A 26530-nucleotide genomic window follows, 5' to 3' on the forward strand; every position below is an offset into this window, starting at 1 on the left:
ATTCCCCCGGTCTAGGGTAGGCTGGCGACGGTAACGGGCTCCTCGCTCCCAGTTTCCTGCTCCCGGTTCCTTAGTCTGCGGTAGGAGCTGGAAACGGTGACCGGCAGCCTCGTTCCCTGCTCCCGGTTCCCGGAGCTGCGCCGAAACCAGGAACCCGCGGACACAATCCGCCCTGCTCTGGCTCCTACTCCCTGCCCGGCATTTTTCCCGTTACCGCTATGATTAGTATTAATAATAATGATAACATAATTCGCTCCGGAGGCTCTGGGGAAGCAGAGGAGGGAAAATACCGGGAAGCGCCGTTCCAAGAAGCGCAGCGGGGCCGGGGCAGCCTCCGCCTTGTCCTGATAAATAATAACAGCTAAAATAGTGATTTGTAAATGCCGCTTACTCTTCTTTTATCACCAATATTGCCGTGGGGGTCGGTTTTGCTCGGTGTTTACCGTTGTGGTTGCGGCGATTAGCATTATTAGAGTTATTAGTTGTCATTATTAATGGTTATTATTATTCGCGCGGTCGGACTCGATGTTTTTAAAGGTCTTTTGCAGCACAAACGGTTCCGAGAGCCTCTATTATTATTATTATTACTGTTTTCAATACTATTAATATTTTAATTGCTATTATTATTTTTAATATTTCCCCCTCTCGCTCGGGCCTTGGAGCCCAGCCTGGCCCGGGGAAGCTCGGCCCGGGGACCCCGTGTCCAGCCCCGTTTCTAGCCCCGTTTGCAGTCCCCGACCCCTCTGACCACCCCCTCGGAGCGTTCCATGCAGTCTCCCCGCTTCCCCCTACCCCCATATAGGGCTTAACGGCCTTCCCCGTCCCCCCAGTATTCCCACATTTTCCCGGTTTACAGCCTGGAGAAGGGGTTCGAGCGGAGCTCCCCGGGCCCGGGGACGCGAAGAGCCGGAACGGTTTGGCTCGGTTCAGCTCGGCCAAGCTCCGCTCGGCCCTGTTCGGTTGGGCTCGGCAAGGTGTGGCCCCGTTTCTCCGGGCCCTCGCCGGTGGCCTGCGGGCCTGGACTGGGAAGAGCAGTGGGATGTCCGCGGGAGGGGGAAACAGGGGGGGACTGTGCAAAAACACGGGGAGTCTGCACGGGGACACGAGGGAACCGTGCGGGGGTCCAGTGTGAAAACACGGGGGGAGACGTGCAGGGACACAGGGCGATTGTGAAGGGACACGGGGGGACCTGCACAAAATCACGGGGGTCTGTGAAGGGACACGGGGGCAACTATAGGGAAAAGCCCCGGGGAGACTGCAAAACACGGGGGGACTGTGAAGGCACAGGGAGGAGCTGTGAAGGGCCACGGGGGAGATGTGCAAAACTACGGGGGCATTGCACAAGGACACGGGGGACTGTGCAGGAAGACGAAGGGGCTGTGAAGGGACACGGGGGTGGGGGTGCAAAATCACGGGAGGATTGTGCGGGGACCCGGGGAGACTGTGCCAAAATACAGAGGGGCTGCGAAGGGACGTGGTGGGGGGATGCAGGGACCCGGTGTGAGTGTGCACGGCCTCACAGGGGCTGAAGGGTGTGGGAGGGGAAGGCGTGGGGGCACGGACACGGGGCAGCCACTCATGGGCACCATGCAACCGGGCACCATGCAACCGGGCACCGCTCCCTTCCCTTGGGGGCAGAGCGAGGCCGGTTGGGGATGCTTTGGAGGGGCTTGGGGCTGATTTAGGGGTGGTTTGGAGATGTTTTGGCAGCCGTTTTGGGATGGATTGGATGCTGCTTCGGAGGTGCTTCAGGGGTGGTTTGGGGGCTGCCTCGGGGGCTAGCTTGGGCAGTGATTTGGGGCTGGTGTGGGTGCTGGTTTGGAGGGGCTTTAGGGGTGGTTTGGGGGTCTTTTTAAAGCAGTCAAGGTGGCTGCACCCGATCCACTGTGTCCAAACGCCTGGTGTCACCGTGAACGGACACGGGGGAAGTGTGCACGGACAGGATGCCACCGTGCACGGGCTGCGCCGCCTGCTTCGAGGACAGAAGATGGCGAGGAAGACCCTCTAGGGTCCCCACCTCGTTCAGGAGCCCCTCTGGGGGTGCCCATCGCAGACATGTCCCCCGCCGCCCAGGGCCCCAGTAACGCCGATTTCGTTAGAGGAGCCGGTTGTACCGGGCACGGCAGCGGGGCCCCGGGGACGCCCTTCCCTCGGCTTGGGACACCCCTCCCTGGGTGAAGGACACTACTCCCCAGGATGCGGGTCTCCCCAGCCCCGCCGGGCTCCCCCACGGGTGGGTGCGCTTCCCCTAGTCCAGCCCCTCTCTGATCCAAGCAAATCAAACGAAATCAAAGGAAATCAAACGAAATTCGGTCAGGCCGGTACCGCAGCCCCTCCCAGCACGCTCGTCCGGCACCGCACCAGTGACCGAGCCACCCCGGAACGAGGAGTCCTTCACCGCAGCACCCCGACTCAGCCAGCAGCACCTCCTGCCCTGGGGGTCCCCACTCCAAACGAGTCCGCAGCAGCGGGGCCACGGCGGCACGGGGAGCGGCGGAGACCAGGGACCCCAGAGCCTTCCCTCACCCTGGGACCCTGCTCCTGGGATCCTCTCCTCTGGCATCCCTGATTCCGGAATTCCTGTTCCTTGAATCTCCTCCTCTAGCATCCCCACACGTGGGATCCCGATCCGGGAAGCTCGCTCTTTGGCATCCCCAGTCCTGGGACCCTGCTCCCAGGATCCTCTTCTCTGGCGTGCTTGATTCTGGGATCCTGCCTGGCATCCCTGCTTCTGTGAGCTTGCTCCTGGGATCTCCTCCTTTGGCATCCCTACTTGTGAGATCCCACTCCTGGAGTAGCCTTCACTGACATCCCTAATCCTGGAATCCCATCCCTGGCATCTTTTCTGACATCCCTGCTCCTTGGATCTCTCTGCAGGAATCTGCTCCTCCAGGATCCTCGGTCCTGGAATATCCTTCATTGACATCCTTGTTCCTGCTATCCCTGCTCCTGGGATCTCCTCCTTCTGGTTCCTTCTGTCAGCTCCCCCCTCACCTGCTGCCCTCCAGCTGCTCCCAGCCCTGGGTATCGTCTGCCTGGGGTGACAGGAAGGTGACAAGGTGTGGGTGCTGCTGGAGGAGAGTGTGATCACAGCCCTGGGGACTTGCTACCACATTTTGATACCCTTAACCTTTCCACTTCCCCCAGCTCCTGCTCTGCTGGAAAATTCTCACCCCCTGGACTCCCAGTCTCACCCCCCAGGACACTTGCCTGGGGTCTCACTGCCACTATGTTTGTCCCCCAGGGCCAGCTGCTTCCCAGGAGTGGGGAGTCAGCTCCAAACCATGGTTCAAGCACCAGACAGCAATCTCTGGGACACCCAGGCAGTCCCAGTTGGTTAGTGTCAGATTAAGGTGGTGTGGGCTCCTGCAGTGGCCCCAGCTGAGCTGATGATCCTGTCAGACACAGCGGGGGGGGTGGTGGGGAAGGGACCCCAATAAACCTCTTGGGAGGAGCAGTAGAATCCTGATGGTGTCACTGGCAGCACTGGGGCTGCTCAATACCAAACTCCAAGGAGTTTACTGGGTGATAAGACCCCAGCCAGAAAAGGGGAGTGGGCTCCTAGAGGACTTCCATGAAGCCAGAAGACCCTCCCAGACACAGGAAGGCAGAGACCAGCCCTTCCTCCTGGTTCTCATGGTCTGAGGTGGGCTAAGAGGACAGGGTAGGGGGGGTTGTAAGGCTCAACAGGGCTGGGGACTGTGACACCACCCCCCCCAGACCCTTCACCCCACTGGTCCCAGCTCCCCCTGCACAACCACAGCCAGGAGGTGTAGCCACATGCCAGGAACAGTGCAGTGACATGGGGACAGAGGAAGGGGGAGGTGGGGGGGGAAGGCTGGCCACCCAGCCACCTCCATCTCTCACTGCTGACTCAGACCCAAGCAAGAGCATCACACAGGTGTCCCACCACGACCACCAAGCTCTGTAGCAGTGGGGTGGGTTGAAATCTCCCCCCCCTCCAACATTAACTTTGTCAAACCAGTTGGAAGCAAATAGAAAGCTTTATTTACAGGCAGAACTACAACGGGGATGCAATAAACATGTACAAAAATACACAGGACTGACAATGTGCACAGCCATTTACAACTGCTGAACACCACAAGGACCCACCCTGGTCAAAGACCAGGGGGAGCTACCAGCTGCTCCTTTTCTGTCTACCCCCCTGTACAAAAGGGAGGAAGAAAGCAGCAGAGAGAAGTGAATACCAGAATAATGAAGCTAAAGTCAAGCAGAAGCAAATTGGTCTCCCTCCAGAGCCAAGGGGTGAGAAGAGAAGAGGAATTGTGTTGGTACAACCAGTTTAAGTTCCTTACCTTTCCCGTGGGATTGTTCAGAATGATCTTTATTTGCCTTTCTGCCCCCAACAGGGATTTATCTACAGCTTCCTGCTCAAGATCTGCAAAGCCCAGAACTACCACAAGCAGTGACCTCCAGCTAAGAGAGGAGGAGGATGATGATGATGCAAGGGAGATGCAGGATGGACTTAGCAGATGGTACGCAGAGAGCTAAACCTTGAGGAGGGAAGAAGTGAGCAGCACCAGCGCTGGGGTGGAGGAGAGGTGGCCCTGCCCCAGGGGGCAGCCCTGGAGCTGGTGTTTGGCTGCTACTGCTCTGGGTTTAGGCATCAATCTTGGGAGATGGAGACCACCACCATCACAGGGTGGGCACCCAGGTGGTGTTCCACATCTCTTGTGCATAGGAGCGGCTTCCCCTTGTCCCACACTGCTGGAACTGACATTTGGAGCCCACCCAGCTGGACTGGGATCCAGGGAGGGGTGACAGGGTGCTAAGGGGGGAGTAGGAGTAGGGGGGGTGGAAAAAACAGAAAGAAACAGAAAAAAACATCCAAAACATAGGAAAAAACATCCAATTGAGATTGGATGTTAGGAAGAAGTTCTTCCCCATGAGGGTGGTGAGAGCCTGGCACAGGTTGCCCAGGGAGGTGTTTGCAGCCAGGCTGGAGGTGGCTGTGAGCAACCTGCTGTGGTGTGAGGCATCCCTGCCCATGGCAGGGGGGTTGGGACTGGCTGAGCCTTGAGGTCCCTTCCAGCCCTGACAATTCTATGGTTCTATGACAGTCACATCCCCACAGGGACACCTCCCCACTGCCCACAGGGAGCAGGTGGGCTCCTTCCCAGCCAAACAGTGCCCCTGAGCCCAGCAGGCTGGGAAGAAACCCTGGCAGGAGCCACCGGCATCGCCGAGGTGCCAGGGCCAGCCAGGCTCACGCTTGCCAGCCAGTGTGGCAGCCCAGAGAGAGGGCAGCGAGCCCAGCCCCAGCTCTGCCCCCAGCTCACCCTGGCTGGGTGCATTTCAGCCCTCCCCAGGATTACTGCAGGGAGCAGATCCAAGCGGGCACTAATTTCTCCAAGGAGAAATGCCTGGCGCGTTTCTGCCAGGTCCTCCTGCCCGTGGCAAATCCCTGGCCTCCAGTTCACCTTCTGACCTGCCCTTATTCCCCTGCTCTGCCTTCAAACCATGTGACAGGAGGATTTGGCTTAACGTGCGTGTGTGTTGGGGGGGGGGGGCGTGCGTAGCTCCAGAAGGAAAGGAGGAGAAGGAGCTCAGGGAGCCCGGAGGTAGCCGCTGGCTCCCAGCCCTTGCTGCATGCCTGGGGATGGACTTAAAGGGGTGGGTGTACCCCGGTCCCGCCTCCCAAACCCCGCTGCTCACTGCTCTCACACACACCTCCCACCCCCCCCTTGGTGCTGGGGGTGGCAGAGCTTTAGCATGGCAGGAGAGAGCCCTTGGCTCGCCCTCGGCACTGCCCCACAACCTTCCCTGTGCTCCACGCTGGATGTAGACCTTGGAACCGGTGGGACCCTCCCCACAGCCTCTTCTGTGTGCCCCCAAACCCAGGCTACACCAGTTGCAGTGCTGGGAAGAGCCAGCATCTGGCACAGCCGGCCAGGGGCACCATGCGTACGTGCCAGCCAGCAACATCTGCCCTGACCTCCCCCAGCAAGCAACTGGGCACACAGGGCCAGCTGGAGCTGCCCATCCAGCCACCCTGGGGGAGGACTGGGCAAGAGCTGATGAACTTCAGGCCGTGGAGATGTGGGAGGGAGAGGATGGATGTGGATGGGGACCCTCTGTGCAGCCCAAGGGCTTGGTCGGGGGCAGCGTGGGAGCAGGTGGTGGAGGAGGAGGAGCAGCAGGGTTGGGTGGCTGTGGGCTTGGAGGAGTCTGCCACCAAGGAACCTTGAAAAGGTGATTTGGAGCCAGAGGGATAGACCTGCCCAGGTCACCCCAGCTCCATTTCAACTCATCTGTCTGTGCCTGCTCTTCAGCAGCTGACGGAGAGGCTTTGACTTCACTGCCGCCGGATGCTCGGAGGGCTCTCAGCGAGGGGGCAGTGGCTGCTGCTGTGGGCCAGGGAGGGGGAGGCCTGCCCACCACTACCCTTCCTGCCACCCTGCCCACCCCTCATGGACTCAGCACTACTACAAACTCCATTTCATGACATCCCTTCCCATCCCACCCCATCCCATCTTGTCCCATCTCCACCTCCAGCTACTGGAAGGTCTCTCTGAGGCCTCCCCAGAGACTTACCTGGGAGTGTGGCCAGGCCAAGCTGCAAAATGCACTGCTGGTGCTAAACCCAAGAGACTCCCCAGGGAGGGTCACTCTCACAGCACACTGAACCCACAGAAGGCTAACAATTCCCCTGGCAAAACTCACAACCAGAACTTCCTCCCTGCACCTACTTGGAGTGTGCACAGCTGTGCCAGAGCACCACCACAGCTCTCTGCTTGAGCCACAAGCACATTATTTACCAGTGCCTCACAAGGAAAGGTCCACAGCAGCTGCTGCCCCCCACCACCCCTCTTCATCTGCCCAAAGCAGCCCCTGCTCCCTCTGCCCCAGCCTCACCCCTGCCCAAGCAGCCCCTGCTCCCTCTGCCCCAGCCTCACCCCTGCTCAAGCAGCCCCTGCTCCCCCTGCCCCAGCCTCACCCCTGCCCAAGCAGCCCCTGCTCCCCCTGCCCCAGCCTCACCCCTGCCCAAGCAGCCCCTGCTCCCCCTGCCCCAGCCTCACCCCTGCCCAAGCAGCCCCTGCTCCACCAGCACCATTCCTACAACCCCCCCAGAGCCTGGGGCAAGACCCTCAGCCAGCCAAGACACCAACAGAGCAGCTCAGCCCCACTAAGGACACACAGCCAGCACCAGTGAACAATGTTGGATAAGAGTTCAAGTCCCTACCTAAACCGGGGGGCCACCAGGCCCCCCGGCCTTTGTGTCACCACCACCATCACCCAGGGTGCACCAGGGGCACTCACCAGAGATGAGAGGAGGATCCTCCAGCCCAGATGGGCTCAGCTTGGGGCTGCTGCCCCTCCTGGCTGCGATTAAATAGGGCAGTGGGTGGGGAGGGCCAAGTGCCCACACCTGGGGTGGGAGGAGAGCCCAACAGAGCCCAGGTGCTCTGGGCTCTGAGGGGAAAATGGGGTGGGGGGGTGGAAAAGGGGAGGTGGTTCTGGGCTGGTCCCCAGCAGTGTGGGCAGCAGGGGCAGGGAGGGGATTCTGCCCCTCTGCTGAGACCCCCCCTGCAGTGCTGGGGCAGCCCTGGGCTCCTCAGCACACACAGGGACCTGCTGCCTTGGAGGCCAGGCTGAGAGGGTTTGCCTTGTTCAGCCAAGGCTCCAGGGAGACCTCCTGGTGGCCTTGCAGTACTTCCAGGGGCTGATCACAAAGATGGAGCCGGTCCTGGAGATGAGGCCTCCCTGGGGCAGAGGACAGGGGGAGGAGAGCCTCCCTGGACCTGCTGGCAGCATGTCTCCATCACTTCCAGCCCACCCTGAGCAGGATCTCCTTGCCCTTCACTGCAGCTACCAGGCTCTGGATCTCCCCCTCCCCAGAGGTCCGGGAAGGTGATGCTGTCAACCTGACCTGTGCAGTGCACACCAATGATCAGGAAGCTCTGAGCTACAGCTGGTACAAGAACCAGGTGTGGCTCAGCAGCAGCTCTGCCCCAACCCTCAGCCTCCCCTCTGTGGCTGCTGTGGATGCTGCCTCCTACCACTGCTTGGTTCAGACCCCGGCAGGGACTCGCAGCTCAGATCCTGCCAGCCTCAACGTCCTCTGTGAGTCACAGAACCATGGAACCATTTGGGTTGCAAAAGACCTTCAGGATCACCAAGTCCAAGCCTTAACCCAGCCCTGCCAGCTCACCACCTAACCATGGCCCTCAGCATGTGTGATCCCAAGAGCCAAGCAAGGGGGAGATGAACAGCACCTGCTCCAGGTGGACCCTGCTTTGGTGCATGGACAGGAGCAGCAGCAAAGGTGGAGGAGGCAGGATTAAGCTGCCAGGAGAGCAGAGCATCATCCCCCGAGCCCCCTGGACCCCCAGCCCTCTCTGGGAAGCTGCAGCACTCTGAAGCCACCATCCGGCTGCACAGCCCTGTCCGAGCCGCTGCCCGCTGGCGTCTGGCCGTGAGGTGGCTGCAGGGTGACATCTAATGGCTGTGGGATGGGAGGGGACACGGCCCAGCAGCCGCCTTCCTGCCTGGGGGCTGTGACACCTACAGGCTCCACAGCTCCATCCTCGCTCCTCCTCCGGCAGCACGGAGCTGAAGGACAGAGCTGCTCCTTGTCCCTGACCTCCTCCTGGGCTCCACGGCGTCACGTTTGGCCTGGGGACCCCTCTGCCCAGCGGGCTGAGAAGACAGACGTCAGGAAAAGGGGGAGCTGTGCCCAGGGGCTGCCTCACAGCACCACATCCCCAGGTCCCCTTCATCCACGGACCAAGCCATTGTCCCCACGGCTTTGGGGACAATGCAGAGGACAGAGTGGAGAAGGAATCACACAGTGACTTGGGAAGTCCTTGGTCAAAGCAGCCCTGCTCAGGCTGATGGCTGCCTGCTTCCTCCAGCCCTCCAGCATTCCCACTCAGGACCCCGGAGCCCTTCCCAGCTGGTCCCACCAGGCCCTGGCTGTGCCTTGCTCTGGGCTTTATTTCCAGCAAGGACACACAGGGAGGCCCTGGTGGCTTTGGTGGTGGGGACAGGAGGATGGTGGAGAGGAGAGGCTGTCCCCAGGCTTGCACCACCACGGGGAGGTTCTTTTTGTCCTGAGGTTTTCGCTGCTGGAGAGCAGCTCTGAGCCGTCACAGCTTGCCGGTGCCTGGCACGGGCGGTGGCAAGCACCAGCTCTGCCCAGCATGAGAACAATGTCCACGGTGGGGAGGGATGAGGGGCAGCAGAGGGGCTGGGGGGGAGTGGGCACAGGGCTGGGTTATCCCCAGGGCCTGGATCTAGCCAAGCTGGGGCTGTATGGTTCCAGTACCAGCTGCTACAGTTGCTCCTGTGCCAAGAAGCCGTCGGTTTAGGAAGCTCCATCCGCTCCATCCACCTGGAAAAGGTTGGGGTTAGTTGAGGTTGGAGCTCATGGGGCCAGGGGAGCACCCAGTGCATCACCCAGAGGGGCCACCACCCATTGTGAGCTGTGAAGCCCCTCTGGGATGAGCCTGCAAGGGGTAATTCTGGTGCTCAGCAGGCTCTGCCCCTCCTGCCCTCTCCCTGACTCCAAGGATGGCCAAGGCTGTGCTGGCATCACAGAGCAGCCTGGCTGGGCCAGATCCTGGCCTGTGTGCGAGCCCAGTTCCACAGTCCCCAGCCTCCTGCTCTCCATCACCCATGGATCCCCCATGGGGACTTCCTGGGAACTCAGGCTGGGGTCCTGAAAGTCGACCCCATCAAGGTCCCAACCTGTGCTTGCTCCTGTTTGCTCCTCAGCTCAAAGGTGTCCTCAGCACTGGACCAGCCCCAAGCCCTCTTCATCCTGGAACGAAGGAGAAGGAGCTGCCATGCCTGCTCCCCTCCATGGGCCAGCCCAGCCCAAGGTCCCTCTCCCCCCTGGTGCCATCCTGACCAGGGACATTACCTGGGCCACAGCTTCACAGCCAGAACAGTCAAGGTGGCCACGCAGACAGCAGCCCCCAGCAGCCCAGCCACCACGGTGAGGGCCTGGAGGTGGGTGAGAGCTGCAGGCAGAGAGAACCCAGGGCAGACCCCCACCAGAGCTGCTGGATGGTGAGGCAGTCTGGGGAGCCCTGAGCAGGGGGTGACACCTCCCAGCCCCTTGTCCCTGTAGATGAGACCCCTCCAAGCCTTGAGGTGCCCTCAGCACCACATCTGCACAGCTCTGAAACCCCTCCCGGGATGGGGACTCCACCACTGCCCTGGGCAGCCTGGGCCAGGCCTTGGCAACCCTCCAGGGGAAGAAATTGTTCCTCACGTCCAACCTAAACCTCCCCTGGGGCAACTTGAGGCCATTTCCTCTTGTCCTATCACTTAAGCCCCCACAGCCCCCCCGGGTTGGGGCCAGCCCCACTCACTGTGGACGCTGAAGTAGGCACTGGCGGTGGCATTGCCCAGGGGGCTGCTGGCCACGCAGATGTACTCTCCCGAGTCCTCTGCTCCCACGTCCTTGAGCTCCACACGCAGGGCGTTGTGGGAGGGGGACACTCGGAGCCCCGGGGAGGTGGCTGGGGCCAGGCTGGAGGCCAGGAGCTGGCCGTGGTGGTAGAGGAGCAGGGCGGAAGGCGGGTGGCTGTCCGCCGCGCACAGCACGGTGCCCGCTCGCCCGCTGCGGTTCTCCAGGAAGGTGCTGACGGACACATCCCGAGGGGGGTCTGTGGGCAGGAGACAGGGCTGGCGGTGGTCCGTGGGGTGGGAACCTCCTCTCATGCTGGCCTGGAGGCTCACCGAGGGCTGCCCAATGCATTTCTCCTCCAGTGTGGAGCAGCTCCAGCCCGCCCAGCCCTGGGCTGGTAGTTTCAGACCTTCCCCAGCCCTTCACTCCCCTCCCCAGCTGGAGAGCAGCCTCTGGCTTGGAGCCCCTTGACTCCAAATCTGACTTTTGAGGGCTGTCATAGAATCCTCCAACGGCTTGGGTTAGAACAGACCTTTGAAGGTCACCTACTCCAGCCCCCCTGTGCAGTCAGTAGGGACAGCTGCAGCTAGATCAGGTTGCTCCAAGCCCCATCCAACCTGGCCACCAACACTTCCAGGCAGGGAACATCCACAACTGCGTGCAGCTGCTGCCAGACAGAGCCCTGGTGCCCTCTTCCCTGGGTCCAAAGGGGGAGGAGGAAGGGCCTCATGCCGCGGCAGGACCACGCGGATGGGACGTGCGAGGCGCTGGGCTGGGGGCAGCAGCCTGCTGGGCACTCTGCAGCCCACCCTGCCCGGTGAGCTGTCCCTGCAGCACCTGGGGACACTCACAGAGGACGCTGAGGCTGAGAGGGGCCGAGGTGGCACTGCCCCGTGCCCCGCTCGCCCGGCAGCGGTAGGAGCCGGCGTCAGCGCTGGAGGCGCGGGCGAGGACGAGGGAGGCTGCTGGTCCGTCCTGCAGCCACCTGCTGTTCCTGTACCAGGTGTAGTTGGCCTCCTCGCCCACCCAAGGGACACCCAAGCAGGTCATGGTAGCTCTGGTGCCCTCAGGCACTTCTGGTGAAGGCTCCACTGTGATTTGGACCCCTGAGGAGGAGAAGGGAGATTGGGAAGCCAAGGGATGCCCACGGCTCGGGCTTGCACAGGACACCACCACCCCCAAGCCCCCAGAAAAGAGTGCCAAGAGCCACAGTCCCATGGAAGGACCCTTCAGGACCCCAACATGGGTGTTGCATGGCTTGGGGTCCCCCTCACCTGCCAGGTCCAGGTGCAGGGAGGAGGATGCAGTGCCGTAGCTGTTGTTGGCTGAGCAGATGTAGAGCCCTGCGTCCTGCAGCTCCAACCCCACCAGCTCCACCCGCAGGGAGTTGGGGCTCAGGTGGACCGTGAAGCGTGGGTCAGAGGCTCCCTGCGTGGAGGCCAGGGGAGTGTGGCCATGCCCTCGATGCAGGGTGATGTCAGAGGGTGGGAAGCTGTCGACAGTGCAGAGCAGGACGGCCTGACGCCCGCCCTGGGGCTCCACCAAGGAGATGAAGGATGGCTCCTGGGGTGCATCTGCAAGGACAACAACAAAACCCCACCTTTCCTCCCCACAAGCAGCTCTGCCCTTGCAGCATTCTTGATCCTAAAGGTGTGGCTGGGCTTGATCTTTATGGGCTCGACCTTAAAGGTCTGGAGGAGCCTAATGGTCTCTGAAAGGTCTCCTCCAGCCAAACAGCCTCTATGACCATCCCTCCCGAGGGGCTTGGAGGGTGACAGTCTGAAGAGGGGGGACAAGGGACGTGGTGCAGGGGCTGGGCATCGTCCTGGACGAGGGGGTCGCAGGTACCCAGGCGGCCGGGGGCGGTCACCAGCCTGCCGCGAGCTGTCACCAGGTGGCGACACAGACCAGCGCAGCGCCGCCCCTGCCGGGCTGCCCCGCGCCCCCTCCGCCTGCGGCACCCGCGGGGTGTCCCCCACCCCACGCCGCCGCCCCTCACTCACAGAGCACCCGCAGGGTGACCGGGGGCGCCCGGCGACCACGCAGCCCCCTCCGCGCCTGGCAGCCGTAGGCCCCCGCGTCCGTGCGCCAGGCGCTGGGCAGGGCGAAGGAGGCGTCAAAGCCTTGCCCCAACCACCGCCCGTTCTTGTACCACGTGTAGAGGGTGCCCGGCCGGGCACCGGCGTCCTGGCAGGTCAGTGTCACGTCGGTCCCCTCGGGCACGTCGGCGGAGGGAGCGACCACCACCCTGACGGCTGAGGAGAGCAGAACAGAGCAGGCACGAGTTTTGGTCGCCTTGGGAAGAGCCTTTCCCAGCTCCAAAGCCCTCAGCACCACCCCGTGGGGTGGGTGCTCACTGGGTGCCCACCCAAGTGGGCAGCAGCACCTCCCTGCCCTCCCACCACCCCAGCCCCCCGTGCTGCCCAACTTCTTTGGGCCATACCCCTTGGTTCCCACACCAAGGGCTGCCTCAGGTGGTCCCCAGCCCCTTGTCCCCACACCCCCAGACTCACCCTGCACACGGAGGGGCAGGGATGTGTGGGTGCTGCCAAGCTGGCTCCGTGCCCAGCACTCATACTCGCCCTCATCCTCCTCAGTGGCCTCGTGGAGCTCCAGCCTCAGCATGTTGGGAGCAGGGGAGACGTGGATGCTCTGCCTAAGGTGGTCAGCTCCCACGGAGGGGCTGGAGGCCACCAGCTGCCCCTCCTTGAGCAGGGTGATGTGGGCCTGGGGGTTGCTGTCCACGGTGCAGAGGAGGATGACTGCGGTCCCCTTGCCACTCTCTGTGAAGGCCTTCATCTGCAGGTTCCTGGGGGGGTCTGGCAGAGGGAAATGTTGGGAAGAGATGGATCAGCAGCATCCTGGGGAGTCAAAGGATGCAGCTTGTGGGGCTTAGATCAGCCTCAGCTGGGCTCTGAGCTGAGGGGTGAGGACCTGTACAGGCAGAGTTCCCAACCAAGGAGGCTGACCAAGGGACAAGTGACACCCTGAGGAGCCAGGGGTGTAAAACTCCACTTGATCAAGACCTGGGACAAAAGCTAACTGGATTTTGAGGTCCTATAACTAAGACAGGCCCCACTGCCTGGTTATGGTCTCCAGACCATACCTCTAGGAGGGTTCCCAGCCAAGGAGTCTGACCAAGGGACAAATAACACCTCAAGGATCTGGCAATAGGACAAGTTCCACCAGGGGAGGTTTAGGTTGGACATGAGGAACAATTTCTACCCTAAAAGGGTTGTCAAGGCCTGGCCCAGGCTGCCCAGGGCAGTGGTGGAGTCCCCATCCTTGGGGGGGGGGGGGTTTAAAACCTGTGGAGATGTGGTGCTGAGGGCCATGGTTAGGTGGTGAGCTGGCAGGGCTGGGTTAAGGCTTGGACTTGGTGATCCTGAAGGTCTTTTGCAACCCAAATGGTTCCATGGTTCTGTGACTCACAGAGGACGTTGAGGCTGGCAGGATCTGAGCTGCGAGTCCCTGCCGGGGTCTGAACCAAGCAGTGGTAGGAGGCAGCATCCACAGCAGCCACGGAGGGGAGGCTGAGGGTTGGGGCAGAGCTGCTGCTGAGCCACACCTGGTTCTTGTACCAGCTGTAGCTCAGAGCTTCCTGATCATTGGTGTGCACTGCACAGGTCAGGTTGACAGCATCACCTTCCCGGACCTCTGGGGAGGGGGAGATCCAGAGCCTGGTAGCTGCAGTGAAGGGCAAGGAGATCCTGCTCAGGGTGGGCTGGAAGTGATGGAGACATGCTGCCAGCAGGTCCAGGGAGGCTCTCCTCCCCCTGTCCTCTGCCCCAGGGAGGCCTCATCTCCAGGACTGGCTCCAGTTTTGTGATCAGCCCCTGGAAGTACTGCAAGGCCACCAGGAGGTCTCCCTGGAGCCTTGGCTGAACAAGGCAAACCCTCTCAGCCTGGCCTCCAAGGCAGCAGGTCCCTGTGTGTGCTGAGGAGCCCAGGGCTGCCCCAGCACTGCAGGGGGGTCTCAGCAGAGGGGCAGAATCCCCTCCCTGCCCCTGCTGCCCACACTGCTGGGGACCAGCCCAGAACCACCTCCCCTTTTCCACCCCCCCACCCCATTTTCCCCTCAGAACCCAGAGCACCTGGGCTCTGTTGGGCTCTCCTCCCACCCCAGGTGTGGGCACTTGGCCCTCCCCACCCACTGCCCTATTTAATCGCAGCCAGGAGGGGCAGGAGCCCCAAGCTGAGCCCATCTGGGCTGGAGGATCCTCCTCTCATCTCTGGTGAGTGCCCCTGGTGCACACTGGGTGATGGTGGTGGTGACACAAAGGCCGGGGGGCCTGGTGGCCCCCCGGTTTAGGTAGGGACTTGAACTCTTATCCAACATTGTTCACTGGTGCTGGCTGTGTGTCCTTAGTGGGGCTGAGCTGCTCTGTTGGTGTCTTGGCTGGCTGAGGGTCTTGCCCCAGGCTCTGGGGGGGTTGTAGGAATGGTGCTGGTGGAGCAGGGGCTGCTTGGGCAGGGGTGAGGCTGGGGCAGGGGGAGCAGGGGCTGCTTGGGCAGGGGTGAGGCTGGGGCAGAGGGAGCAGGGGCTGCTTGGGCAGATGAAGAGGGGTGGTGGGGGGCAGCAGCTGCTGTGGACCTTTCCTTGTGAAGCACTGGTAAATAATGTGCTTGTGGCTCAAGCAGAGAGCTGTGGTGATGCTCTGGCACAGCTGTGCACACTCCAAATGGGTGTAGGGAGGAAGTTCTGGTTGTGAGTTTTGCCAGGGGAATTGTTAACCTTCTGTGGGTTCAGTGTGCTGTGAGAGTGACCCTCCCTGGGGAGTCTCTTGGGTTTAGCACCAGCAGTGCATTTTGCAGCTTGGCCTGGCCACACTCCCAGGTAAGTCTCTGGGGAGGCCTCAGAGAGACCTTCCAGTAGCTGAAGGCTGGGGAGAGAGTGTTTGCAAAGGGCTGCAGAGACAGGATGAGGGACAATGGCTCTAGGGCTCTGGCAGCCTGGGGTGGTTGAGGATGTCCCTGCTGAGGGCAGAGGGGCTTGGAGTGGATGACCTTTTGCGGTCACTTCCAACCCAGACCATTCCATGATTCTACCAGGGCTGGCTCTGGGCTGTGAGCACTCAGTGCCAGCTCCTGTCCAGCTCTTGACCCCCAGCTCCTTCTCCTCAGGGCTGCTCTCCATGAGCACCCTCAGGTGGTGCTTATCTTCCCCTCCTAACAGCTGCTCCCCAGTGTTCTCTGGTTCCATACCCCCAGTTTTGGTGCCTTCATCCCAACCCCATCCCCTGGCCCTCCCCGAAGGCATCCCCAGCCCCTCCCTGACTCACTGCCTGCTGTGAAGTTGGCTGTGGCACTGGCATTGCCGTGGGCATTGCTGGCAGAGCACAGGTACTCTCCCTCGTCCTCCAGCAGCAGGGGGCTGATGCTGACCCGCAGCGTGTTGGAGGCCCAGGTGACGCTGTGCCGGGGCAGGCTGCTGGGCTGGGGGAGCGCTGTGGAGCCCACCAGCAGCCGGTCCTTGAAGAGAGCCAGCTCTGCCTGCGGGCTGCTCTCCACCCTGCACTGCAGGACGCCTCGCCGCCCCTCGGGGGTCTCCAGGAAGGACGTCAGCACTGGCACCCGTGGAGGGTCTGCCCAGGATGGAGCAAACCCTCAGTGTGCACAAAGAGCCACCCGAGGGGCCGCGCCTGGCCCCGGGGTTGTCCCACCCCCCCAGTACCCTGTTCCCTTCCCCAGGGCTCCCCGGAGGGTCCCACTCACAGGCGACTCGCAGGGTGACAGCCGGGGAGGTGCTGGTCCCGGCGGGGCCGCGGGCTCGGCAGTGGTAGGCGCCGGCGGCGGCGCTGGTGACGCGGGGCAGAGCCAGGAGGCGGTTGGGGCTCTCCTGGAGCCATTCGCTGTTCTTGTACCAGGAGTAGATGGCCTCACCCTGCGGCTCCCCTGCCGCCTGGCACGTCAGGGAGACGTCGTCTCCCTCCAGCACCTCCGCAGATGGGGAGATGAGGACTCGGGCAGCTGGAGCGTGGAGAGAGACAGAAGGTCTCCTCTCAGCCTCCCCTTCTGCAGGCTGAACAACCCCAGGTCCCTCAGCTGCTCCTCACAAGTCTTGTGCTCTATGCCCTTCCCCAGCTTTGTTGCCCTTCTCTGGACACACTCCAGCACCTCGATGGCCTTCTTGGAACAAGGCACCCAGGATTCAAGGTGTGGCCTCCCCAGTGCTGAGTGCAGCTGGACAATCTGTACCCAGAGGTGAGGAGTTTGGAACTGGGTGCCTGGAGTGTGGGGGAAGTAGCTCCAAAGCAAGAAGCAGAGCTGGAGTGGAATCCTGCAGCACTGGGTGGGAGTGCAGACCCCAGCTCCTGTGTTTACACATCCGTGGGGGCACACTTGGAGCAACCAATCTGAAGGCCAGATCCCAACCCAAGAATTAATTCATCCCAGGAGCTCTGCTAACCCCCTGGGTGGCTCAGGTGCTGCTGGGTCCCTGAGCCCCTGCACAGGGACCTCCCCGCAGCACGGATGGGGACAGCATCCTCTCAGTGCCCTCAGGCTGGCCACCAGGTGGTACTCACTCTGCACACGGAGGTAGAGGCGTCCTGTGGTGGTTCCATGGGGGTTGGTGGCCGTGCAGTGGTAGCTGCCTTCATCTGCCGGCGTCACCTCTGTGATCTCCACCTTCAGGCTGTTGGGGGTGGCCGAGACGCTGACCCTCGGGCTGCTCCCGCTGCGGCTGGTGGCCACCAGCTCCTCACCCCGGTGCAGGGACAGCTGGGCAGGAGGATTGCTTGCCACCAGGCACTGGAAGATGACCAGGCTGCCTCTCTCTGTCTCCAGGAATGATGTCAAGTGGAGGTCCCGTGGTGGGTCTGCGTGGGGCAGAGAGTGTTGGCTGAGCATGAGGTGCTCCAGAAGGAGAAGCTGCATCCTCCTCGAGAAAGGAGGGAAGGTCTCTACCACTACAGGACCAGAGGGACCACACCATCTCTAAGTGATGGTGATGTCTTCACCCCCAGGGGTTTGTTGGGGTGTGCTGTACCTCACCACGGCCCTCAAACACTAGAAGCTTTGCAGCTGAAGGGTTGCTTGCCCACATACACATCAAGTGCTCACTTGGTCAGAGGGGAAAGAAAGGCACTGCAGATGGTGGCACAGGGGGAAACATGTCCACAGGAGGAAGCCCCAGGATGTGGCAACATACAATCATGGAATACAGTTGACTGGAAAAGACCTTCAGGATCACCAAGGCCACCTTGGACTTGGTGCCTAAGCACTAAGGCACCACTAAAACCATGGCCCTCACCATCACGTTTCCATGGCTCTGAAAACCCTGCCAGGGATGGGGACTCCACTGCTGCCCTGGGCAGCCTGGGCCAGGCCTTGATAACCCTCAAGGGGGATAAATGGTTCCTCATGGTCAACCTAAACCTCCCTTGACAGAACTTGAGGTCATTTCCTCCTCTTCTTCCACTTCTTCCTTGGGAGAAGAAACCAACCCTCACTTCCCCTCAACTTCCCTTTGTGGAACAAGAACGTCTCATCATGTAGGTGGACTCTAAGACCTGCAGCTGCACTCACACCACTCTGCCCAGCACAGGGGTGAGCAGAGCTGGGCACACAGGCAGGGGCACAGGCTGCAATGCCCAGGATAAGCAGGAGCTGGAGACCCCAACCCATACTTACACAGCACATCCAGGGAGGCATCAGCCGAGCTCCTGCTGCCGCCGGCGGTGGTGGCTCTGCAGCGGTAGAGCCCTGAGTCCCTGCTGGCCACGGGCTGGAGCAGCAGGGATGGGGCTGAGCCCTCAGCAAGCCACTGCCCATTGTGGTACCAGGTGAAGTTGGGCAGAGCCAGGGAGTGGCTGCTCAGGTGGCAGGTCAGGTTGGCAGTGTGACCTTCCAGCACGCTGGAGGATGGAGACATGGAGATGCTGGCAGCTGTGGGCAGGAGGCAAACAGGCAGCAGCATGAGACCACTGTATCACACTACAGTAGAGATCATCCAGTCCAACCCCCCTGCCAAAGTAGGATCAGCCACACTGGTCAGCACTGCAGCCCCTCCTGAGGCCACCCAGCCACTAACTTTGCAGCCACTCCATGAGAAAGTAAACCATAGAATTATGAAATCATTCTGGTTGAAAGAGGCCTTTAAGATCATTGAGTCTGACCTTTGACCCAGCACTGCCAGGTCACCACCAAACCACAACACTCAGCACCACATTTACACAGCTCTGAAACCTCTCCAGGGATGGAGACTCCACCACTGCCCTGGGCAGCCTGGGCCAGGCCTTGATAATCTTTAAGGGGAAGAAGTTGTTCCTCATGTCCAACATAAACCTCCTCCACTGGAACTTGAGGCTATTTCCTCTTGTTCTATCACTTGTTCCTTGGGAGAAGAGACCAACTCCCAGCTGGCTCTAGCCCCCTTTCAGCTCTCCCAGGACAGCTGCTCTGGGTCTCCTGGGCTATTTCTGCTCATTCTGTCCTGCCAGCATCTCTCTTGAGCTTCTCTCCATGCCTGGCATTCCCTCCTCACCCTCCCCTGTCCCAGGATGTGCTCAAAGGCAGCAGGGAGGCGTGGGGCAGGCTCTAGCCACCCCAGACCCCCATCACACTCACTGTCAGCCCTGAAGTCCAGAGCTGTGCTGGCGTTGCCCAGCGAGTTGCCAGCCCAGCACACGTAGGTCCCCTCGTCCTCCAGCACCACCTCCTGGATCTCCACCTTCAGGCTGTTGTAGGACAAGGTGACGTGGACCCTGGGGTTGGGGGCTGAGAGGCAGCCCTGGGTGCAGGCTATTGCTGCTTCCCCTCTCCACAGGCTCAGGCTGGCCTCTGGGTCACTCTGAGTGGTGCACTGGATGATGCCCAGGCGCCCACCCTGGGTCTGCAGCAGGGAGCTCAGCAGCAGTTGCCTCGGTGGAACTGTGGGTTGTAATAGCTCTGGTGAGAACATGAATGGGTTCCTGAGGTTGGGACAACACCAAGAACTCCAGGGACTGGTGCTTTCTGGTGTCACCTAAGCAGCTCTTCAGCATCCTGAGACCTTCCATATGTTAGACCCCAGGGTCTCACCTCTGGCAGCTCTCCACAAGGGATCTGCATGCCCTGGGCACCTCTGGTGCCACCTGGCTTGAGCTCACGGCCTGAGTGCATGTGTCCAGCCCTACCCCAAGCCCTGGGGCAACACCACATCCAGGTCTGCTTCTGCCAGGCATTTTTCCATCTTCTCTTCCCCAAGCCTGGAGTGGTCATGGGGCAGCTGTGATCCCAGTGCAAGAAGCAGCACTTGGCTTTGTTGAACCCTCATTGCATCCATCCAGCCTGGCCAGACCCCTCTGCAGACCCTCCCCGCCCTCCAGCAGGTAAATCAACGCTCCCACCCAAGCTGGGGTCATCTGCAGGCTGCCTGGGGGTGCACTCACAGAGCACACGGAGCGGGACGGGCTCCGAGCTGTGGCTGCTGTTGCTGTTGCGGTGCTGAACCTGGCACTGGAAAGCTCCTGCGTCCTCGCCGCGGACGCTGGGGAACCGCAGCGCCCGGGACGAGCTCTCCTGCAGCCTCCTGCTGTTCCTGTACCAGGTGTAGAGGGAATCCTCTGCCTCAGCCTGATCCCCCAAGCAGGTCAAGGTGACGGCTGTCCCTTCCTGCACCTCGGCTGAAGGCTGGATCAGGACCTCTGTGGCTGGAGGAGGGGTGGGAGAGGAATGTCAAGGAGGGAGAGGAAACCTCAATAGCAAACTTTCACCCTTCCCCTGTCTCCATCCGCTCCCGCGGTCAGCTTCCCTCTGAGGAAGGGCTTGAGTAGCCTCCTCCCTTGCAGGAGCCTGTGGCTGCATGGATGATGTTCCATCAGGACACTGGACATCAGCAGAGATCACAGAATCAACTTTCTATCACCAGGAGGGACAAATGAAGCTTTTCCTGAACCTTCCTCTGCTCTTATGCTCCTTGTCCTTGTCACTGGGCACCACTGAGAAGAGTCTGGCCCCATCTTTCCCCCCCCACCCCACCCCACTTTAGCTCTTGTTGAACATTGAGCAGATCTCCTCTCAGGCTGCTCTCCTCCAGCCCAAACAGCCCCGGGGCTCTCAGCCTTTCCTCCTCACAGAGCTGCTCCAGGCCCCTCGGCAGCTTTGTAGCCTCCACTGGGCTCTCTCCAGCAGTTCCCTGTCTCTCCCAAACTGGGGACCCCTCAACTGGACCCACTACTCTAAACGTGGCTTCCTAGGGCAGAGGAGAAGAGCCTCCCTCCACCTGCTGGCCACACTCTTCTCAGTGCACTCCAGGATCCCATTGGCCTTCTTCCTATCCACCAGCACTTCCCACATCCTTCTCCACAGAGCTGCTTCCCAGCAGCTCACCCCCTAACCTGTGCTGGGGACTTACTCCTCCCTCCAGCTCTCAGGGCTGCATGGAATCAGCCCCAGGGGTTCATCAGCTGCCAAAGCAGGAGCCAGGATGGGCAGGACTCACCACGGGGGGTGAAGAGCTTGGTGGCAGTGGCACTGCCGTGGGCGTTGGTGGCGGTGCAGAGGTACTCCCCGGCGTCCTGCGGCCCCACGCTGTGGATCTCCAGCCGCAGGCTGTTGCGGGCAGCGGTGACAGCAAACCGCTGGCTCGGGGCCGCCTGCGAGCCGCTGGCTGCCAGCAGGGTGCCGCCACGGGAAATGGCCAGGGTGGCTGGAGGGTGGCTGTCCACGGCACAGCCCACCATGGCCACCCGGCCACCCTGTGTCTCCTGGAAGAGCGTCAGAGTGGGGTTCCGGGGAGGGTCTGCGAGAGGAGAGAAGGTGCTGCGGCTCAGGGGGTCCCCCTGCGCGGGGGGAGGTTGATGCCTGCATGTGGTGCCCCAAGCCCTGGGCTGCTCCTCGCAGCTGCTTTCCGGACTCAGGGAGGGCGTTGTGCAGCCCCTGGCTCAAAGGGAGCCTCATCTGCTGGGGACGCTGCAGCCCGTCCCCCTGCAGGAGCCGCGGGCACTCACAGGTCACACTCAGGAGGAGGGGCTGGGACGTGTCGCTGCCCTGGTCGTTGGTCACCTTGCAGGAGTAGTAGCCAGCATCGGTGGCAGCCACGTGCTGGAAGAGCAGGGTGTGTGCTGGGCCCTCCTTCAGCCAGGCACTGTTCTTGTACCAGGTGTAGTCCAGGTCCTGGCTCTCCCTGCCAGGGACATCACAGGACAAGGTGGTGGCTGTCCCCTCCTGCACCTCGGCCGCGGGGCTCACTGACATCTCTGCAGCTGGTGGAGACAGGACCGTGCTCAGCACGGCCTTGGAGGCAGCAGAGCAGCTTCCCACCCCACCAACCCCCATCCCTGCAGCACGGGGAGCAGCCTAGGGACAAGCAGGAGCCCCTCTGTCCCCAGGGAGGATGAAGATGGAGGCAGGAGGTGGTGGTGTTTGATAAAGGATGTTGGTGTGGCACAATGGAGGCATCACCATGAAGGATGCCAGCATGGCATGATGGAGACATCACCATGAGGGATGCAGGTGTGGCACACTGAAGACATCACCATGAAGGATGCTGGATGCCAGCATGGCATGATGGAGACATCACCATGAGGGATGCAGGTGTGGCACACTGAAGTCATCACAGATCTCCACCTCCTGGATCTCCAGGCAGTGCTGGCCACCTCCGTGCCAGCTCCCTGCCCACCCCATGCTAGACTGGATGGACAAACTCCCTCCCACTCCCACAGCCCCACTGCTCCTCCAGCAAAGCCCCAGCCCCAGGAAAGCCTCTTGGCCACTTACAGAAGATGTAGAGGGTCATGGCTGGTGCTGTGCCAACCCCAAGAGGGTTCTGGGCTTCACAGTGGTACTGCCCGTAGGCCTCACGCTGGACGTCTCGGAGGGTCAAGACCTTCTCGGTGCTCATGGCCACCCCATCCTTGTACCAGTGGTATGCTGAGATGGGAGGGTAGCTGCTGCTCACCTCACAGCTGAGGGACACTGTGTCACCCACACGGATGTTCTGCGTGGAGGGGGTGACTGACACCTGGGTGTCCTTTGGGGCATCTGTGGAAGGACAGACAGACACAGGAGGCAGAGTGAGCCTGGCCTCACAGCAGAGGGCTTCCAGCCCTCCCAGCACTGCTGTGGCCTCCTCTGGCCCTGCTCCAACAGGTCCCTGTCTGTGCTGAGGACTCCAGAGCTGGCCCCAGCACTGCAGGTGGGGTCTCAGCAGAGCAGAGCAGTGGGGCAGAATCTCCTCTTCCATTGCCCACGCTGCTGGGGAGCAGCCCAAGATGCATTTGTGTCTGGGCTGAGTGCTCAGTGCCAGCTCCTGTCCAGCTTTTCACCCACCAGCTCTCTCAGGTCCTCTGCTGCAGGGCTGCTCTCCAGCCCTTCATCCCCAGCCTGGACTGGGCTGACCCAACCCAGGTTCAGGACCTTGCATTGGTGGTGTGCAACCTGAGGAGGTTCACACAGACTCCTCAAGAAGTGCAGAAGCAGGAGGAAAATCTGCTCTGCCTTTCTGCAAGGAGCCCTGGGATGGAGGCAAGGAAGGAGGTGGGTGGCAGGAGGGAGGTCCTGGTGGTGTGGCCATGGCACAGCCCTGCTCAGCCAGCCCCTATGGAGAGCTGCCCCACGTACGTCTCACCCGCAGGGTGACCTCCCCAGTGGCCTTCTTGGACCCGTAAGAAACTTCACAGAGCAGCTTTTTGGAGTGGTCCTTCCAGGAGAAGGAGGTGGTGAGCGTCAGGTAGTGGCCAGCCCCACTCGTGTCCATCTGGAAGCGGCTGGACACCCTGGAGACCTGGGGGTCGTAGCCCTCCCAGCGCAGGGTGGGATCTGCGGGGAGGCAGGCGTAGGGTGTGGAGCACTCCAAGGTGGTCGTCTGCCCCTCGGTTTGCTCCTCGCTGGTGGCAATGTTCGGCTGCTGGAGGTCATCTGGGGACGGAGAGCAAGGGGAAGGTGTCCGCAGGGGGTGGGCAGGCAGGGAGCTGGTGGGGGAGGGCGTCGTGGGGGAGGGTCTCCCGGTGGAACCCACCCGAAATGCTGAGCAGCACGTCCCGCTCCGCCGACCAGCGGTCGCCGTTGACGATCTCGAAGCGGAACCGGTAGGGTCCGGAGTCCTCCGGCGCCACCTCCCGCAGCAGCAGGCTGCAGTTGCGAGCGGAGACATCCCCCAGCAGCCGGGCACGGCCCCTGAAGGCGGCATCCACCTCCTCGCCAGCAGAGTGGTACACCACCGTCTTCTGGCCCTCGTAGTCCTTGTACCAGATGGCCACGATGCCCGCGCTGGCCGCCTCGCTGTCAGGGTAGCTCAGGGTGCAGGGCACCAGCACGCAGGAGCCCCTGACCCCCCGCACCGACTCGGGGTAGGACACCCCCCATGAGCCCAGCACTGTGTTGGAGAGGGGCAGAGGGGAGGAGGGGGTCAGGGTGCCAGCAGCCTGGCACAACCGCGTGGTCTGCAGCCCCCTGCTCTCCTCCTGGCACCCACCGGGTTCCTCACCCTCCGCTCCAGGCCCTGGAGGGGCCACTCCGTGCCCAACCCATCCCAGAGCCCAGCCCCATGGGCACCACGGGCCAAGCTGCCATGTGGGAGCACCATGCAAGGTGGCACATGCTGGCAAATGTCCCCAGAGCATCTCCCTGTGGCCTGTGGGAGACCCAGGACCAGTCTCAGGGGCTCCAGAGCCTGTCCTGCCCAGCCCTTGGGCATCACCCATGGTTCCTGGCACCCACGCTGGTGCAAACCCAGGCAACCAGCCCCGTGCTGGTAGGGAGGAGGCAGCAGCTCCTTTGGTGGCACCATACCTGGTGGGATGAGGCTGGCCAGGAGGACAAGTTCCTGGAGCAGGCACATAGCAGCACCCCAGGCACTGCTGGGGGTCCTTGGGAGGGCCAGTGTGAGCTGGGTGGTGCCTGAGGTCAGTGTGTGGCAGGGGGGACCCTGATGGCAAGAAGAGGTGGCCAAAGCCCTTGGAACATCAGCACAGTTCAGCTTTTCCCCCCACCTGTCCCCATGCTGACAGTGTCTGCCCCAGTGCCAGCCAGAAGCAGTTCCCTTGGCACTGAGTGGGAGAACCTTGATCCCAGTTCCCCTGCACCAGTTACCCACCAGTAAAACCCAGCAGCAGCACCAGGGTCCAGCAGGCTGGGCAGGGAGAGGGACAGTGCAGGGTGAGGGGAGCAGTATGTGCCCAGCAGTGTGCCCAGCTGGCCAAGAAGGCCAACAGCATCCTGGCCTGGATCAGCAACAGTGTGGCCAGCAGGAGCAGGGCAGGGATTGTGCCCCTGTCATGGGCTCTGGTGAGACCACACCTCCAGTCCTGGGTTTAGTTTTGGGTCCCTCACTCCAAGGTGGGCATTGAGGGCCTGCAGAGTGTCCAGAGAAGGGCAAGGAAGCTGCTGAGAGGTCTAGAGCAGAAGGCTGGTGAGGAGCAGCTGAGGGAGCTGGGGTTGTTCAGCCTGGAGGACAGGAGGCTGAGGGGAGACCTCCTGGCTCTCTGCAGCTCCCTGAAAGGAGGCTGCAGCCAGCTGGGGCTTTGGTCTCTTCTCCCAAGGATGAAGTAATAGGACAAGAGGGTTGCACCAGGGGAGGTCTGGGCTGGATATCCACCATCTAGCCCAAGCTCCCTGCAGTAAGCAGGGACTCTTGATCTAGTCAAAGGTGTCCCTGCTCACTGGGTGACCTTTAAAGCTCCCTTCCAATCATTCTGTTGTCCAGGCCTGGCCCAGGCTGCCCAGGGCAGCGCTGGAGTCCCCATCCCTGGACATGGAGCTGTGGTGCTGAGGGCCAGGGCTCAGTGGTGACCTGGCAGTGCTGAGGCAATGCTTGGACTGGATGATCTTGGAGGCCTTTCCCAACCAAGACCTTTCCATGATTCAATGGTTTGCCACTTTCCCAGCACCTCTTCCCTCCCCCAGCATCTGCTTTGCATTTCCCTGCTGCTGATTTGCTTCAAGGAGATGCTTCAGACTCCAAAGTGGAGTTTGTTTTGCCTGGGATGGGATTTCTTGTTCCTGGCCAAATCAAAGCACCAAGGGCAGCCCAAATTGGCTCTTAGGTGACCTTGCCCATGAGGCAGGGTACCAGGGGCTGGGAGGACCCCCTGAGGGCTAGAAATAGCCACGGGATCAGCCCCTTGGCTGAGGGGGAAGGAGGAAGGAAGCTCTCTCTCCCCATCCCCAGCGCCAGTTTCGTTTCTTCTGCTGCAGTCCTAGTTTCAGTTTCTGGGCAATGTGGCCTCCAAGGGAGTTTGGGGTCAGGAAAGGGGGCAGAGACCCCCACTGCCCAGGCAGCTCTTGCTGCAGCAGCCTGTGCTGCGACCTGGCTGGTTGCTCTCTCCACACATTCCAACATCTCTCAGCGTCTCTCCCTGCAGCCTTTGTCCCAGCCTCTCTGTGTGGCCATGGTGGTGGCAGACTGGGCCAACCTCCTTCCACAGGCTGGAGCAGAGCTCAGTCTGGACTGGCACCTTCCTACCAACCTGGCAAGAGCCTTTGGGTGCCATGCACTGGGAAACAGGGGAAGAGAGGTGACTGATCCAGTGAAGGACCCTGTGCCGGGCCCTTCTGCACCTACAGCCAGCAAAACTCTCTTGAGGGCTCCCATGGGTGCCAGCAAGGGCAAGGGAGACCTCAGGCTTCTTCCACCTTTGGTGCCAGTCACCCATTGCCACGGAAAGGTGGCAGCAAAGAGAGGCAACTGCTGGTGCAGTGCAGAGGTAAATGGGGACCCCAGCGTGGCCAGGCAGCACCCCTCTGGCATGAGAGGTTCCTGTGAGCTCCCCACGGCACTGCCACCCACCACAGTGCTCCTCAGGGCCAGGGAGCCCACGTGCCCCCTGCCTGTGCCACCCCACAGGCAGAGCTGGCAGAGGGGAGGCAAGGGCACAGCCCAGTACCCCAGCCCTTCACCCACCTTGGCACCCATCCTGTCCCAGCCCCAGAGCACCAGGACCAGCCTGTGGAGCTGTCTTGGCAGCTTCCCTGGCACCCATCCTGTCCCAGCCCCAGAGCACCAGGACCAGCCTGTGGAGCTGTCTTGGCAGCTTCCCTGGCACCCATCCTGTCCCAGCCCTGCAGCACCAGGACCAGCCTGTGGAGCTGTTTTGGCAGCTTCCCTGGCACCCATCCTGTCCCAGCCCTGCAGCACCAGGACCAGCCTGTGGAGCTGTCTTGGCAGCTTCCCTGGCACCCATCCTGTCCCAGCCCTGCAGCACCAGGACCAGCCTGTGGAGCTATCTT

General features: G+C 61.6%; 1 protein-coding gene across 1 annotated transcript; it reads right to left on the reverse strand.

Annotated features, from left to right (window-relative positions):
• Positions 1 to 11: 11 nt before the first annotated feature.
• On the reverse strand, positions 12 to 24143 carry SIGLEC1 (sialic acid binding Ig like lectin 1). The gene is made up of 24 exons (XM_054172101.1): positions 24095 to 24143; positions 23322 to 23678; positions 22925 to 23221; positions 22082 to 22345; positions 21313 to 21567; positions 20805 to 21104; positions 19753 to 20013; positions 18950 to 19252; positions 18014 to 18268; positions 16906 to 17199; positions 16094 to 16348; positions 15661 to 15963; positions 13811 to 14065; positions 12892 to 13197; positions 12382 to 12633; positions 11653 to 11952; positions 11230 to 11484; positions 10341 to 10637; positions 9887 to 9986; positions 9712 to 9784; positions 8378 to 8467; positions 1909 to 1969; positions 793 to 1022; positions 12 to 344 (listed from the first exon to the last, which is right to left on the reverse strand). The coding sequence occupies exons 1-24, from the start codon at positions 24141 to 24143 to the stop codon at positions 12 to 14; spliced, it is 5745 nt and encodes a 1914-aa protein (XP_054028076.1).
• Between the last annotated feature and the right edge of the window lie 2387 nt (positions 24144 to 26530).

This window comes from Dryobates pubescens, chromosome 23 (assembly GCF_014839835.1).
Source record: "Dryobates pubescens isolate bDryPub1 chromosome 23, bDryPub1.pri, whole genome shotgun sequence".
NCBI classification, from domain to species: domain Eukaryota; kingdom Metazoa; phylum Chordata; class Aves; order Piciformes; family Picidae; genus Dryobates; species Dryobates pubescens.

What these genes read in the sequence shown, in the direction of transcription:
- SIGLEC1 (XM_054172101.1), bottom strand. Translation starts at nt 24,143, where the DNA reads ATGTGCCTGCTCCAGGAACTTGTCCTCCTGGCCAGCCTCATCCCACCA. An exon ending in CAAGCTCTTCACCCCCCGTG is followed by an intron (nt 20,014 to 20,804) that starts GTGAGTCCTGCC and finishes CCCCTCCTCCAG; the next exon opens with CCACAGAGGTCCTGATCCAG. An exon ending in AGCCAACTTCACAGCAGGCA is followed by an intron (nt 14,066 to 15,660) that starts GTGAGTCAGGGA and finishes CCTTCACTGCAG; the next exon opens with CTACCAGGCTCTGGATCTCC.